Raw genomic sequence first — 13,107 nt, forward strand, 5'->3', positions numbered from 1 at the left:
AGTGCAGTGGTTCCGTCGGTAGGCAAACTGGAATGGGCAGAATGTTGGGGGGAGACTGGAGATGATGTGTTCTTTAAACAGCAATTTAAAGCACTTCATCATGATGGGAGTCTGCGCAGTTGAGTGAGGTGACCTGAGGCTTCTTTGGGACCAAATCTGTAAGCTGGTTCCACAGAGGAGCCTGACAACTAAAAGATCTGCCTCCCATTCTGCTTTTAGAAATTCTAACGACTAGTAAACCTGCAGATTGGGGTCGAAGTGCTCTATTAGTAACATAGGAAATGATTGGATATCTGATATAAGATGGAAATTGGCCATTTAAGAAGTGAAAAGTGGGATTTTATTCTATTCTAAATTGAGGAGGAAGCCAATGATATGGATGCTCTAGGAACTTATTTTAATGTAATAACATCAATATAAAAAAAAATCTATTTTCTGGACATATATTTGCCACAGTGGAGTAATATATTCAACATTTGTCTTCTTATCTTACTTTTTAATTCTCTTGATTTGGGCAAGTGAACCTACCAGCCTATATAGCTAAGAGTGTTGATTACCAAGAAGTGGCAGTGTGGTCATAATGGTTTAAAGATTAAGTTGAGTCACATCTTACATATCTCCACAAAAAGTTTACTCTTCTGTTTGAGAGATTATAGGCTAATGATATGCCCTTATTAAAACAGTTATAAAGGCCAAACAGAGTTCAAACTGGTGCAGGTGGAAGCTACATGATAGATAGCAGTGTGCTGATAAGAATATTTTTTTGATTCAGAAATTTTGTACACTGCAAATTGTTATCTGACACTCTGTGACCTTGGGGTTCACATGCTTAGACTGTAAAACACACGCATATACACACCCACCCATGACTTGCATTGCGAGCAGAGGAGGAGGTGATACCCTCTGACCACAATAATCCAGTGGTTTATAAAACAGCTATTTGTCTTGAACTAGTCATCACTGTTTCTTGGACACAACAGAGCGCCAAGGTAGGATTACAGAGTGTTACATTCCTCAAGGGGTTACAGTTTCTATAATCTAGAGCAAAGAAATTCAGCAATGTTGTACCTTGTTTTGATATATAGCATGATTGCACATTTAAAAAATTGGAATGCTGCAAGGATTGAATGGAATGGAAAATAAAATACATATGATAAAATTAGATATATTGGTCCTACAGAAAAGCTTTTGGCTTTAAATTTTTTGTCCACTCTGCAATAAACAGCATTCTAGGTCAACATCAGTATTAATGTATTTTTGTTAATATTTTAATTCCTAATATCAAAACCTTTTAAACTTCCACTGGAATGAATTTGTTAAAAGTTTCATTTTGTTGAGAGTCTGTGTATTCATTAGTCAGTCTGTGTAGGAGATAGTAAGATGATCTACTGTGTTGAAGTTATTTTTAGATAAGTGGAAGCTAAACAAGGACTAGGGAGTTTGCTTTCTTTCTTTCTGTTAATTTGTTTGATAATCTTTTTTTTTTTTTTTTTGGAGCTATGCGCTATCTTGCATGTTAGTCAGATTTTTGTGTGTGTGTTTTATGTGAAATTGATAGCACCAGGCACATCCACTCACTTGGGTGTTTGACTTTTTCCATCCACATTCTTAAACAAAATGACAGCTTGGCTTATTGATATCCTTAAAGAGAGAGAAAACTCAAAAACATACAAAAACATTTATGTCAGGCCAAACAATCCTTTGAAAAACTTTATAGATTAATTCCTACAAGTACGCCACATTTCTCTTATAGATTTCTTTGTGTACACAATATTTGATAACATGATGAAATGAAGATGCTAAGAAAAACTAAACATTAGTGATGTTTTCTATTATCATCATATTTCTGTGTTTTTGACTTTTTTTTGGGGTGTTAAGATGGGGAAAGTGGTGACAGTGATCCTTGGGGTCGTGGCTGTCGTTATGACCGTACTGGCCATCACTTTTATTGCTCTTTTTGCAACAAAAGGAAATGGTGAAAGCAAAGATGGTAAGTAAATTAATCTCTAAAACTAATATAAATGCTAAGGGAATATCAAAGGGAGTAGTTATGTTTAGAAGGTTTTTTTTTTTTTTTACTCATTGAGAAAGAAACATGACATTTCTAAAGCTTTGAATTAAAAGGTGATTTTAGTAAATTTAGATAACGACAAGCTGCATCATCTTAAGTATGTTGCACTCTTTTAACATGATAAATGAAATGTATTCCACTAAACTTGTGGCAAATTATGTAAATTGAGACAATTCTTTACAAAGGGGTTAGATGTTTTTTTTTTTTTATGCAAATTGCTTTACCTCTGGTGAAACCCTACTCATTTTCTGAAATGGTGAGAGAATGACTATATTGTGTTTCAAATGATTCAAAACCAGAGAGTACAAAACTGAAACAATTTTTGAGTAACAAAAAGCAATTTTAATTTATCTGGTTTTGTGGGTGTACTTGTTTTTTTTAGAAACATTAGATGGATTTGTTCCTCAGTGTCCCAACATTCCTATGGCTGAAAGAGTGGACTGTTACCCTGATGCTGGAGCCTCAAAGGTAGAAATAAATAATCTGTCATCCGTGGAAATGATACTTATTCTGTTCATCTTTTCAGTTCTTAGTCTTACAATTGCAAAGAATAATAAATAATACAAGTATTATATCTATTACATTTTGCCAGCTATAAGCAAATAACTGAGTTCTAATAGTATGATTGGTTATATTGACTAATGATGAAATGAGGGGTATGGTTAAAGGTATTACATTTCCATTATCTTATATCAACAGTCAGGATGTGAGCAGCGCGGCTGTTGCTGGAGTCCTCTGGATCAGCGAAGTGTTCCCTGGTGTTTTTTTCCAACCAACCATGGATATAAAGTGGAATCAGTACACAACTCTGACTATGGTAAAAGCCATACTTCCCACCTCACAGCTTTATCTTCAACCTTTCATGTTTACTAACCATTACAGGTGTTAGCTGTATTTTTCATTATCCTAATGACACGGAGAGGTAATCTATTCTCTCATTGCATCTGCAATTTATTTTATTTTTGCCAATTTTGAACTAGGTATGATTTTTTAGTGAAACTGCAATGAATTACATTAGAGTATATGATTGACTTAAGTAAATGTAAGTTTTTTTTGTTTTTGTTTTTTTATTTGTGTGTCATTTCTCTGCCCAAAGTTTGCCGAATCATTGTGTTTAAAAAAAAAATCTAATTATATTTGCACTAATTTAGTTTGTAAGCTACTAAATAAGAGCACATTTGAAAGAAGAAACAGTAGATACAATACAAATGTGTAACAGTTTTGTGTGTTAGAAATGCTATATATGCTGTTTGCATTGGGTAGGTTATACAATTATCTATTGCTGAGAAGTGCAAACATGTGAGATAGCTAGAAACAACAACTGCGTACTAGATATACCTATGAGTCACAATTATATGATCACTGAGGCCAAAAGAAGGAACTGTTATCTTATTTTAGTACCGTAAACTGTAGTTTTTACACCCTTTATTCATTTGAACTTTCCCAGATACTTGAATTCCTGTATCAGATCCACATTACCACAATTTAAGAATCACCTGAGAGAAGAAATACATTTTAACACTATAAAAAGTTATAGAAAATGGTGCAGTATCAGTCTGATGCTCTTACAGATAGATCCAATGCTTACAGAGTCCAAAGTGGAAGAACCCAGATTTTTTGAAAGCTCCAGCTTTTGAAGTAACTGGACTAACTTCATTTGAGTACCTCCTTGGTAAAGAAAACTTTCTGTTTGCAACAAAGGGTCTCATCTGTTAACAACAGATATTCACTATGCCTACCTATTTTTCTATGATGCTTTGTGGGCACTCATAGGAACAATGTGTTCGAACCCTTCATCATTCAAAATTTCCATTTTTGAAAGAAGCTACAAGACCTCATATCAGCAAAATAGTCCACTGGGTGTTTATCTTAATCAGTATTACAAGCTGAACCTTGAATAAAATAAAAAGTCTAACAGTACATTGTCTTCCAAAGGACCACAAACTTACTTTGATTACTATGGACTGTCCATACTCACTTCTTACTTAAAATGACAAAAATCAATGACAAACTTTGAAACTGCCACTTTATAGATTACATGTATCATATCAGTATTGCCTGACAACCTTTGATTTGGTCCACTGCAATATCAATTACTGTTGTTTTCTTCCTTTTACTTCCTAACAATCCCCTTGGCCTTTAATAAAGGAGAGACCTTCTGTACAGATTAGCTTGTGACTCACTGGCTGTTTAAGTCAGTATTTTTCCATTTTCCCCACTTCAATAATCCTTCTTGAAGAAGAATAATAAGTTTAAATGTGCTTATTTTAACTTATTATGACTGATATGACGAATTTGTTTTCTTAAAAAAAAGTACTATATGGAGAAAATGGACTCCCTTATGGAGGATGTTGAGACGGATTTCGGTCTGCCCCAACTCAAGTTTAATTTATTATACAGGTGCTGGTCATAAAATTAGAATATCATGAAAAAGTAGATTGATTTCAGTAATTCCATTTAAAAAGTGAAACTTGTATATTATATTCATACATTACATACAAACTCATATATTTCAGATGTTTATTTTGTTTAATTTTGATGATTACAAATGACAACAAATGAAAATCTCAAATTCATCATATCAGAAAATTAGAATATTGTGAAAAGGTTCAAAATTGATGGCCCCTGGTGCCACACTCTAATCAGCTAATTAACTCAAACCACCTGCAAAAGCCTTTAAATGGTCTTTCAGTCTAGTTCTATAGGCTACACAATCATGGGGAAGACTGCTGACTTGACAGTTGTCCAAAAGACGACCATCGACACCTTGCACAAGGAGGGCAAGACACAAAAGGTCATCGCTAAAGAGGCTGGCTGTTCACAGAGCTCAGTGTCCAAGCACATTAATAGAGAGGCGAAGGGAAGGAAAAGATGTGGTCGAAAAAAGTGTACAAGCAAGAGAGATAACCGCACCCTGGAGAGGATTGTGAAACAAAACCCATTCAAAAATGTGGGGGAGATTCACAAAGAGTGGACTGCAGCTGGAGTGAGTGCTTCAAGAACCACCACACACAGACGTATGAAAGACATGGGTTTCTGCTGTCGCATTCCTTGTGTCAAGCCACTCTTGAACCACAGACAGCGTCAGAAGCGTCTTGCCTGGGCTAAAGAGAAACAGGACTGGACTGCTGGTGAGTGGTCCAAAGTCATGTTCTATGATGAAAGTAAATTTTGCATTTCCTTTGGAAATCAAAATCCCAGAGTCTGGAGGAAAAGAAGAGAGGCACTTCATCCACGTTGCTTGAAGTCCAGTGTAAAGTTTCCACAGTCAGTGATGGTTTGGGGTGCCATGTCATCTGCTGGTGTTGGTCCATTGTGTTTTCTGAGGTCCAGGGTCAACGCAGCCACATACCAGGAAGTTTTAGAGCACTTCATGCTTCCTGCAGCTGACCAACTTTTTGGAGATGCAGATTTCATTTTCCAACAGGACTTGGCACCTGCACACAGTGCCAAAGCTACCAGTACCTGGTTGAAGGACCATGGTATCCCTGTTCTTAATTGGCCAGCAAACTCTCCTGACCTTAACCCCATAGAAAATCTATGGGGTATTGTGAAGAAGAAGATGCAATACACCAGACCCAACAATTCAGAAGAGCTAAAAGCCACTATTAGAGCAACCTGGGCTATCATAACACCTGAGCAGTGCCACAGACTGATCGACTCCATGCCACGCCGCATTGCTGCAGTAATACAGGCCAAAGGAGGCCCAACTAAATACTGAGTGCTGTACATGCTCATACTTTTCATGTTCATACTTTTCAGTTGGCCAACATTTCTATAAATCCTTTGTTTTTATTGGTCTTCAGTAATATTCTAATTTTCTGATATGATGAATTTGAGATTTTCATTTGTTGTCATTTGTAATCATCAAAATTAAACAAAATAAACATCTGAAATATATGAGTTTGTATGTAATGTATGAATATAATATACAAGTTTCACTTTTTAAATGGAATTACTGAAATCAATCTACTTTTTCATGATATTCTAATTTTATGACCAGCACCTGTATAAGCTGACATATATAGATATTGACACCAAGTTTCTACATTTTTGGTTCAAAGTATTTTAACTATAATTGTGGTTAAGTGATTACAGTGCTAAAGTGGATTATTTTCTAGTTTAGACCCGATTTGTTGTTCAACATCATCGTGATTTTTCAATTACAGAGATGTACAATGTCTATGTTTTTTATGAATCTAAAAAACATAGACATGATAAATAAATAAAAAAAAAAAATGAAAATACTGACACAAGCTTACTCTGTGTTCCAAAGATTCCATTCAATTGTTTTGTCATACAGGATAAATGAATTTAGATATGAAATAATTTATTACTTTTATTCGTCATCTTCTGCTTATTCCGGTAGAAGGAAGTCAGCTGCAGGGAGCTCTTTAATATCTAGCCTTGTATGACTTCCTTTTTTAAAGTAAATATATTAATTGCTACAGTTTTAACAAATGTGATTTCTTGGTTTTTATCCTGCAGTGATTCATGCTGAAATGACAAGAATGAAATCTCCCTCTATGTTCGGTGGCGACATACAGCAGCTGACTTTGCATGCAGAAATGCAGACAAGTAACCGACTTCATTTTAAGGTGACTGATCAGCTTATCTAGTTCTTCCTTTATTTCTCTTCCTTCCCCTTTCTTTCCTTTAAAAGGTTAAGGTAAACTGTAAATCAAAAATTGTCAATGGCCATGAGATAAGAAACTGCCTAATTGACAATTTTTTTCCCCATAGATCTTCGATTCCAATAACAAGAGGTTTGAGGTCCCTCATGAGCACATCGCTACAGTAAAGAGCAACCCCACCACCCCTATCAGCGAGACACTTAAGATCACAAACGAACCTTTTGGCCTGACTGTCAGCAGAAACAACAGAGTACTGTGAGTATTGCCATTGGGGTCTTTTGTGATTTGTCTTGAAATTAAACAGGGTAAAGTAAAACTCAATGTCATGGAATAAAATTACTGAGTAGATAACAGCATTTCTATATTTTTTAATATTGAACCACATCTGATATAGTCAGTCATCTCTTTTCATCCGTTTTACCATAATCTAAGCAAGTCCTGTAGGGGTTATGTTGTCTAAATACCTCTATAAGAATAACATTGAAAGCCAGATTGATCATGTTTAGCACTTTGGTCTAGTTATACACATTAATAGTATGGAATTTCTTCAAATAATTCTGCTTGGGCAAAAGGGGATAAACTGCAGAACCTCCGAAGCTGATTGGGCAAAGCAAAACCTAGTTCCTGCCTACCAAAGTTTGGTTTCAGCCAGTCATGGTAACAAATGAAACCATGAGAAACCACTTCAAATTATTATTTTACACTCTAGCTATTGCTCTTAAGCAAATTAAATCATGAATTTTGACAAAGTAGAGGTGATAGCAGCAGCCATGCATACGTCCTCCTGCGGCGTCATTTTCTGAGTTTATTTGACTGTGGGCTCAACTACTCTTTCTTTCATCACAGGTATATGTCCTACCTTAAACCATTATACTGTAACATGATTGGCTGACCCCCTTTGGGTTGGACTCAAACCATTTAAGCTGAAGCGGTACAAGATGAAATCTCATGTGTTTGTAAATTCACAAATACTGCAAGAATTCAGCTTACCAGGAAGGTTACTGTGAAGGTGATAAACTTTGAAGGTGATAAACTGAAGATATGAGTGTTAATGCCAAGTATTGAAAGGTTACTCCTTCTAATTTTATAATTTCGCCAATTTATAGCATTAAAGTCAGTTCAGACAACAATGTTAATATTACAATATTTAACTGCCCCTCAGGGCTGGTATGCAATCCCATTAGGTTTCAAATTATTACCGCCATAACTGCTCTACATAACAGGTATGTTTAAAAAACAAAACATATACAAAAGCTGATAAATAATACAGGATTTGCCTTCATTTGCCTTAAAATGAATTAATTTTTGGCTTTTTTGACATAATTTGCCTCTCATTATTTGCATCCATTTAACCATGAGGACTTAGGTTGTTGTGGTGTCACTCAAGGAAAACAAAAGTTGGATTTTAAATGTAGACCATGTGTATAAAACAGATCACAGTATTTTAATCAAATCCTAAATAAATCTATACAGTGGAATATATTGGGTTGATACTGATAAAGAGAAATGAAAAAAGTTGGTATTGCAGGTGTTGTGCTGTGCATTAATACAGGAATTATGAGAGTCTAAGTATCTATCTCTAAAATGCATTTGTTACAGGGTACATAAAATAAATGTTAGGCACAGGCTGTCAAATATATTTACCCACAATATGCCCTGAAATTTATGACTTCAAAGCTAGTGACACATCATGTTAGAGAATAGCTTTCTAAGAACCACCCTCATCCATTGAAACAACTGTGTCATGTGGTTATGTGGTTTTAGGTATGCCAGTGGAGATACAACATATCCTTGAATAAACATGTCTTTTTAAAACACTTTAGGGCCTAGTTTATTTAGGATTTTCTTAATATATATGTTAAGCACGGTATGCAATGCGTTACTAGCAACCAATAAAACAGTAATTATGCAGTTACAGCTATTCTGTTACATATAACAATACTACAATTACAACATAAACTTGAGACCTCACCATCAAGCCAATTCTGTCTCCTACGTTAAATGAAAACATCTATCTAAAAACATTATCCAAAAAGCAATGAAAACACTGAATAATCTGAATTTGGTCATTTACATTTCCAATGAGTTTCATTTCCATTCAATTGGCCATGTACAAAGTTTTATATTGTCAAAAATATCCTGTCATTGGGGAAGAGTTTTGTAGGACCTTGACCTTGACTTTAGCTGTATTTTTCTAAAGTAAATAGAAACATAAAATAAAATAAAAGTTATTTGAGTTTTTTTCTTTACTCAAAATATATTTTCCGTATTATTGAAAATATAATTTAAATATCTTTTCATAATCACCATATACTGTAGATATGGTGCAGAACAAAAGGAAAGCTATCCATGAAAAGATTAACCAAAGAACAGCAACTTCAGCTAAACCCCTTTAGAGGCCGTACAGTTTCCAAATTGTTTATTAAAGTTTTTTCCAAAAAAAGTCTATTTATAGGTTGTACTTCAATTAAAATTCAAACACTCCGTTCCAAATAGCAGATTTGTATATAATAAAGTTTAATTATTTATTTGCTAAAGTCAAACATTGACTTGTAGAAAATAATATCTAGATGTAGGTCAATTTTGAGTCAACTCACTCAGTGAAGTAAGTCTGTTTTGCTGTAGCCCCTAAAAACTAATAGAAAATTAACCTTTTTTAGTTCATAGATTCCCTCCTTTGAAATTAAGCCAAAGCATAGAAGTCAGAGGTCAGGCTTTGAGTGTTTGCTCAGTGTTTTTTTTAAACCACATTTCCTGGTTGTTAAAAAAGAAAGCAATGTACATAGTTTTTAGATTAAATAAATCCCATAAGACTTGGTAAAAACATCTTATCTTAACAACATGCTGCAATTAGATTTGAAAATATTCACTCTAAAATATAGCCAGACTATATGATCAAAAGCATATGAATGCTTTAAATTCCTTGGAATTTAGTGATATAGATTTACCAACATTCCTTGTTTCCAGAACATTTTGTAAAGATCGAACTAAATAAATCCTATTTCTAATCACAAGAAATATCTAAAACACAGGTACACAATCATCCAAAAGTCACAGCCCAACCTTTGCTTTAGGATAAACTAACGTCCTGCCTTATCTGTAATTTCCCCACCATATCCTCTTGCTTTGAACTAGGAGACTTGATGTTGCATATGTGATAAGTTGCTGAATTGGAATACTGTTTTAAATTTAACAGATTTCGGAGTCTACTTTATTATCTATTTAAATTGTGTCCATGCAGATGTGTCTTTTTCAAATGTTTAGTTGATGTTAAAGGAGAATTCCGGTTTTTAACACTTTTAGCCCATTTTCTGTAGTGTCCAGGATGAAATCGAATGATCGACACCAAAATTTTGACAATTGGTCCTGTCTCTGCTTTTTGGCTTATTTAGAATCCACCCCTGGCTGCTTCAGAATGGCTTCCATAGTGCATGTCCGATAATGTCCTTAAAACAACCTTAAACGTTCTTTTTTTAAAATATGCTACTCACCGGGTCGTCAGCGCTGTTCAATGACGTTCCAAAAAAAGTTTCGTAAAGAAAAAACGTTCCTGTAGTGTTTTATTTAGCATTTTGTAAATCCCATTGAGTTCTGTTGGAATAGTCAATATTCCCCTGCCACCGGAAACGGAAATGGGGCCTGTTTACACAGTTGTAGTCTTTTTGCTTCACTCTGTGTACTCCGACGTCGAGAATCAAGAATCCACCTTTCGTATTCCATTTTCAGAGTTTTTTAAAGTGTTTAACAGAGACGTTAGCACCTCGACGTCGGAGTACACAGAGTGAAGCGAAAAGACTACAACTGTGTAAACAGGCCCCATTTCTGTTTCCGGTGGCAGGGGAATATTGACTATTCCAACAGAACTCAATGGGATTTACAAAATGCTAAATAAAACACACTACAGAAAATGGGCTAAAAGTGTTAAAAACCGGAATTCTCCTTTAAATATACAAAGTGAATGCACTACATTAGCAGTCAAGCAGAACTTTGGGAACATTTCACCATTTACCTTGCACAAGTTTGACATGATGTCCTGACAACAAAAACGATAAGAGTACACATTATCAAGTTGATAACAATGGCTGGTAGTACTGAGTGGCAATCAGGCTTAAATATTTACTTTTAAACTATTAGAAACGGGACTATATGATCAATAAAAGTTGATTGCGGTATCTGATTGCGGCAATAACGACAATTTAAAATCCAAGTACTGATTGTGCACGCAGGCTAGTCGTGATTATGCTCTGCTGCCTGTGTGGCTGGCATGTGGGTGTTCTATTGTTGTAATGAAATGTTCTTATAAAAAGATATGTCTATTTACAGGGTCAGTATTGCACTGATGTTATGTAACAGATCATAATGGCTGACCACAAAAACTCTGTTTCGACCAACATGGTTATTATGATTATACATTTGCAAGGTCTGTTTATTGCATGCATCACTGTTACTTGCAGATTTTGACAACTATCAATTCATGTCTCATGTTGAAGAAATGCTACCCAGAAGGCCTATTAAAGCTTGATGAGATCAAGTGCTTTTTGGGTTTTTTTTTTGCAATAAGTCCTTCACAATTCTTGTCCAATTCTGCTATCTCCGCTCAAAAACGCATACTCTTGTTTTTTTTCTCACATTTTTTTTTCTCACTCTTCTCACCCATCCAGTTTTTCACATCACAATCTCTCACATCTGTGATATTTTCTTCTCTAAATACATTCAGGTTTGACACCACCATGGCTCCACTTGTGTTTGCCGACCAGTACATACAGCTGTCTGCTAAGCTCCCATCTCAATACATCTATGGCCTAGGTGAACATGTACATCAAAGATATCGACATGATATGAACTGGAGAACCTGGCCCATTTTTACCAGGGATGCTTTCCCCAATGGGGTAAGGAGTTTTACACAGACACAACTCTGTTGATGAAAATTTAAAAAGTTAATAATGTCTGTGCAAGAGCAATTAACTGAAGAATATATGCATTAGCACACATGTGTGACCTCTACATGTTTTCAAATTGCTTCGCAAATGGTTTTTAATTGAATTTATCATGACCTACAGTAATTAACAATATACTTATCCCCCCTTATTCAGTTGCAGTGAGTCTCCTACATTCCTCCTGCAATTCAAAGTTTTTTTCCCCACATCCTTTCTCCCTGCAGGGAACACACAATCTCTACGGACAGTATCCCTTCTTCCTTTGTCTCGAAGATGATACAGGAAAGTCTTTTGGGGTGTTTCTGCTGAACAGCAATGCCATGGGTAAAGATAAACACCAACACATGTACACACAGGATACACACTTGTCTATGTGTTTCACTCTCCTCAGGGATGTTCACAGAGACCATGAAAAAACAGTGTGAAAAAGCAGCTATGTGTTTAAGAGCAGAGTCTGTATGATCTTGCAGTTGCAATGTACATGATGAGTAAAACAACAGAGATTAAGCATTCTTTATGTTTTTTCTAGTATGGTAAGATAATCTAAAAAATCAGGTTTTAGAAAAATCCAACTTTAATTTGAATACATTTATTAAGTCAAGGCCTTATATACTGGCACAAAAAATAATTTCTATAAAATAAATTCAACTGCAGCCTTTACAGAAATTGTTAACTGAGCTATGTTAGTTGATCTGTCTCTTCCGAAAACCTAATTAGTATTTCCCGATTATTTGTATCCTAGGTTAAATATGATCTAAAATAAAGGCACATTTATCCTAGCCACTCTCCTAAATGGGGAAAAATAATAAAAGATGCCATTAAACAATAAGGCATATTTGCATTAAACTTCAAAAGTCATGAAAAGGACTGTATTTTAATTATTTTTACTCAAACTCCTTCATGTCTACACTCAACCAAAAAGAAAAAGTTTAAAACTGGAACACGAAAAAACAACAAGTAATGGCTGAGGGCATTAGCATATCGGTCAACACAAAACAACATTAAAATGGTTTTACACATTTATATTTAACAGGAAAAAAGGTCAGTTACAATGACTCACAATGAGCTTTACTTATACCTCACCCCGGTGACGCAAATAGAGGTTCCGCTGCCTCAATCAAAGATCTGTGTGCACAAATCTAACAGAACAATTAGTAGCTGAATTAGACTGAAAAGCATCAAAAAGCTGCACTGTAATGTTGACCCACATATAAAGTAAAATGTTTATTTTATTGTTTCTTGTAAACCAGTAATAATCTTTTTAAGACATTAGTGGAATTTACAAATTATTTTTATTCAGAGGTGACTCTGCAGCCTGCCCCAGCAGTGACCTACAGGACAATTGGAGGAATCCTTGACTTCTACTTGGTGTTTGGAGACACACCAGAGCAAGTTGTTTATGAGTTCCTTGAGGTATCATTCATTCATTTTTAATAGATGGGCTTTATTCATATTAAGCTTTACA

At 35.1% G+C, this 13,107-nt stretch overlaps 1 protein-coding gene across 1 annotated transcript in view; it reads left to right on the forward strand.

Moving 5' to 3' along the window:
• The first annotated feature begins 878 nt into the window (after positions 1–878).
• si (sucrase-isomaltase (alpha-glucosidase)) overlaps positions 879–13,107 on the forward strand; it is a 72,929-nt gene continuing 60,700 nt past the window's right edge. The window contains exons 1-9 of the mRNA XM_038273165.1: positions 879–989; positions 1,879–1,990; positions 2,454–2,539; positions 2,771–2,888; positions 6,560–6,669; positions 6,815–6,960; positions 11,423–11,594; positions 11,867–11,966; positions 12,943–13,055. Coding sequence (XP_038129093.1) covers positions 1,879–1,990; positions 2,454–2,539; positions 2,771–2,888; positions 6,560–6,669; positions 6,815–6,960; positions 11,423–11,594; positions 11,867–11,966; positions 12,943–13,055 — 957 coding nt within the window. The 5' untranslated portion in view covers positions 879–989. The remainder of the gene's footprint in view (positions 990–1,878; positions 1,991–2,453; positions 2,540–2,770; positions 2,889–6,559; positions 6,670–6,814; positions 6,961–11,422; positions 11,595–11,866; positions 11,967–12,942; positions 13,056–13,107) is intronic.

This window comes from Cyprinodon tularosa, unplaced genomic scaffold, assembly GCF_016077235.1.
Source record: "Cyprinodon tularosa strain WSP-4 unplaced genomic scaffold, ASM1607723v1 ctg86, whole genome shotgun sequence".
In the NCBI taxonomy this organism is placed as follows: domain Eukaryota; kingdom Metazoa; phylum Chordata; class Actinopteri; order Cyprinodontiformes; family Cyprinodontidae; genus Cyprinodon; species Cyprinodon tularosa.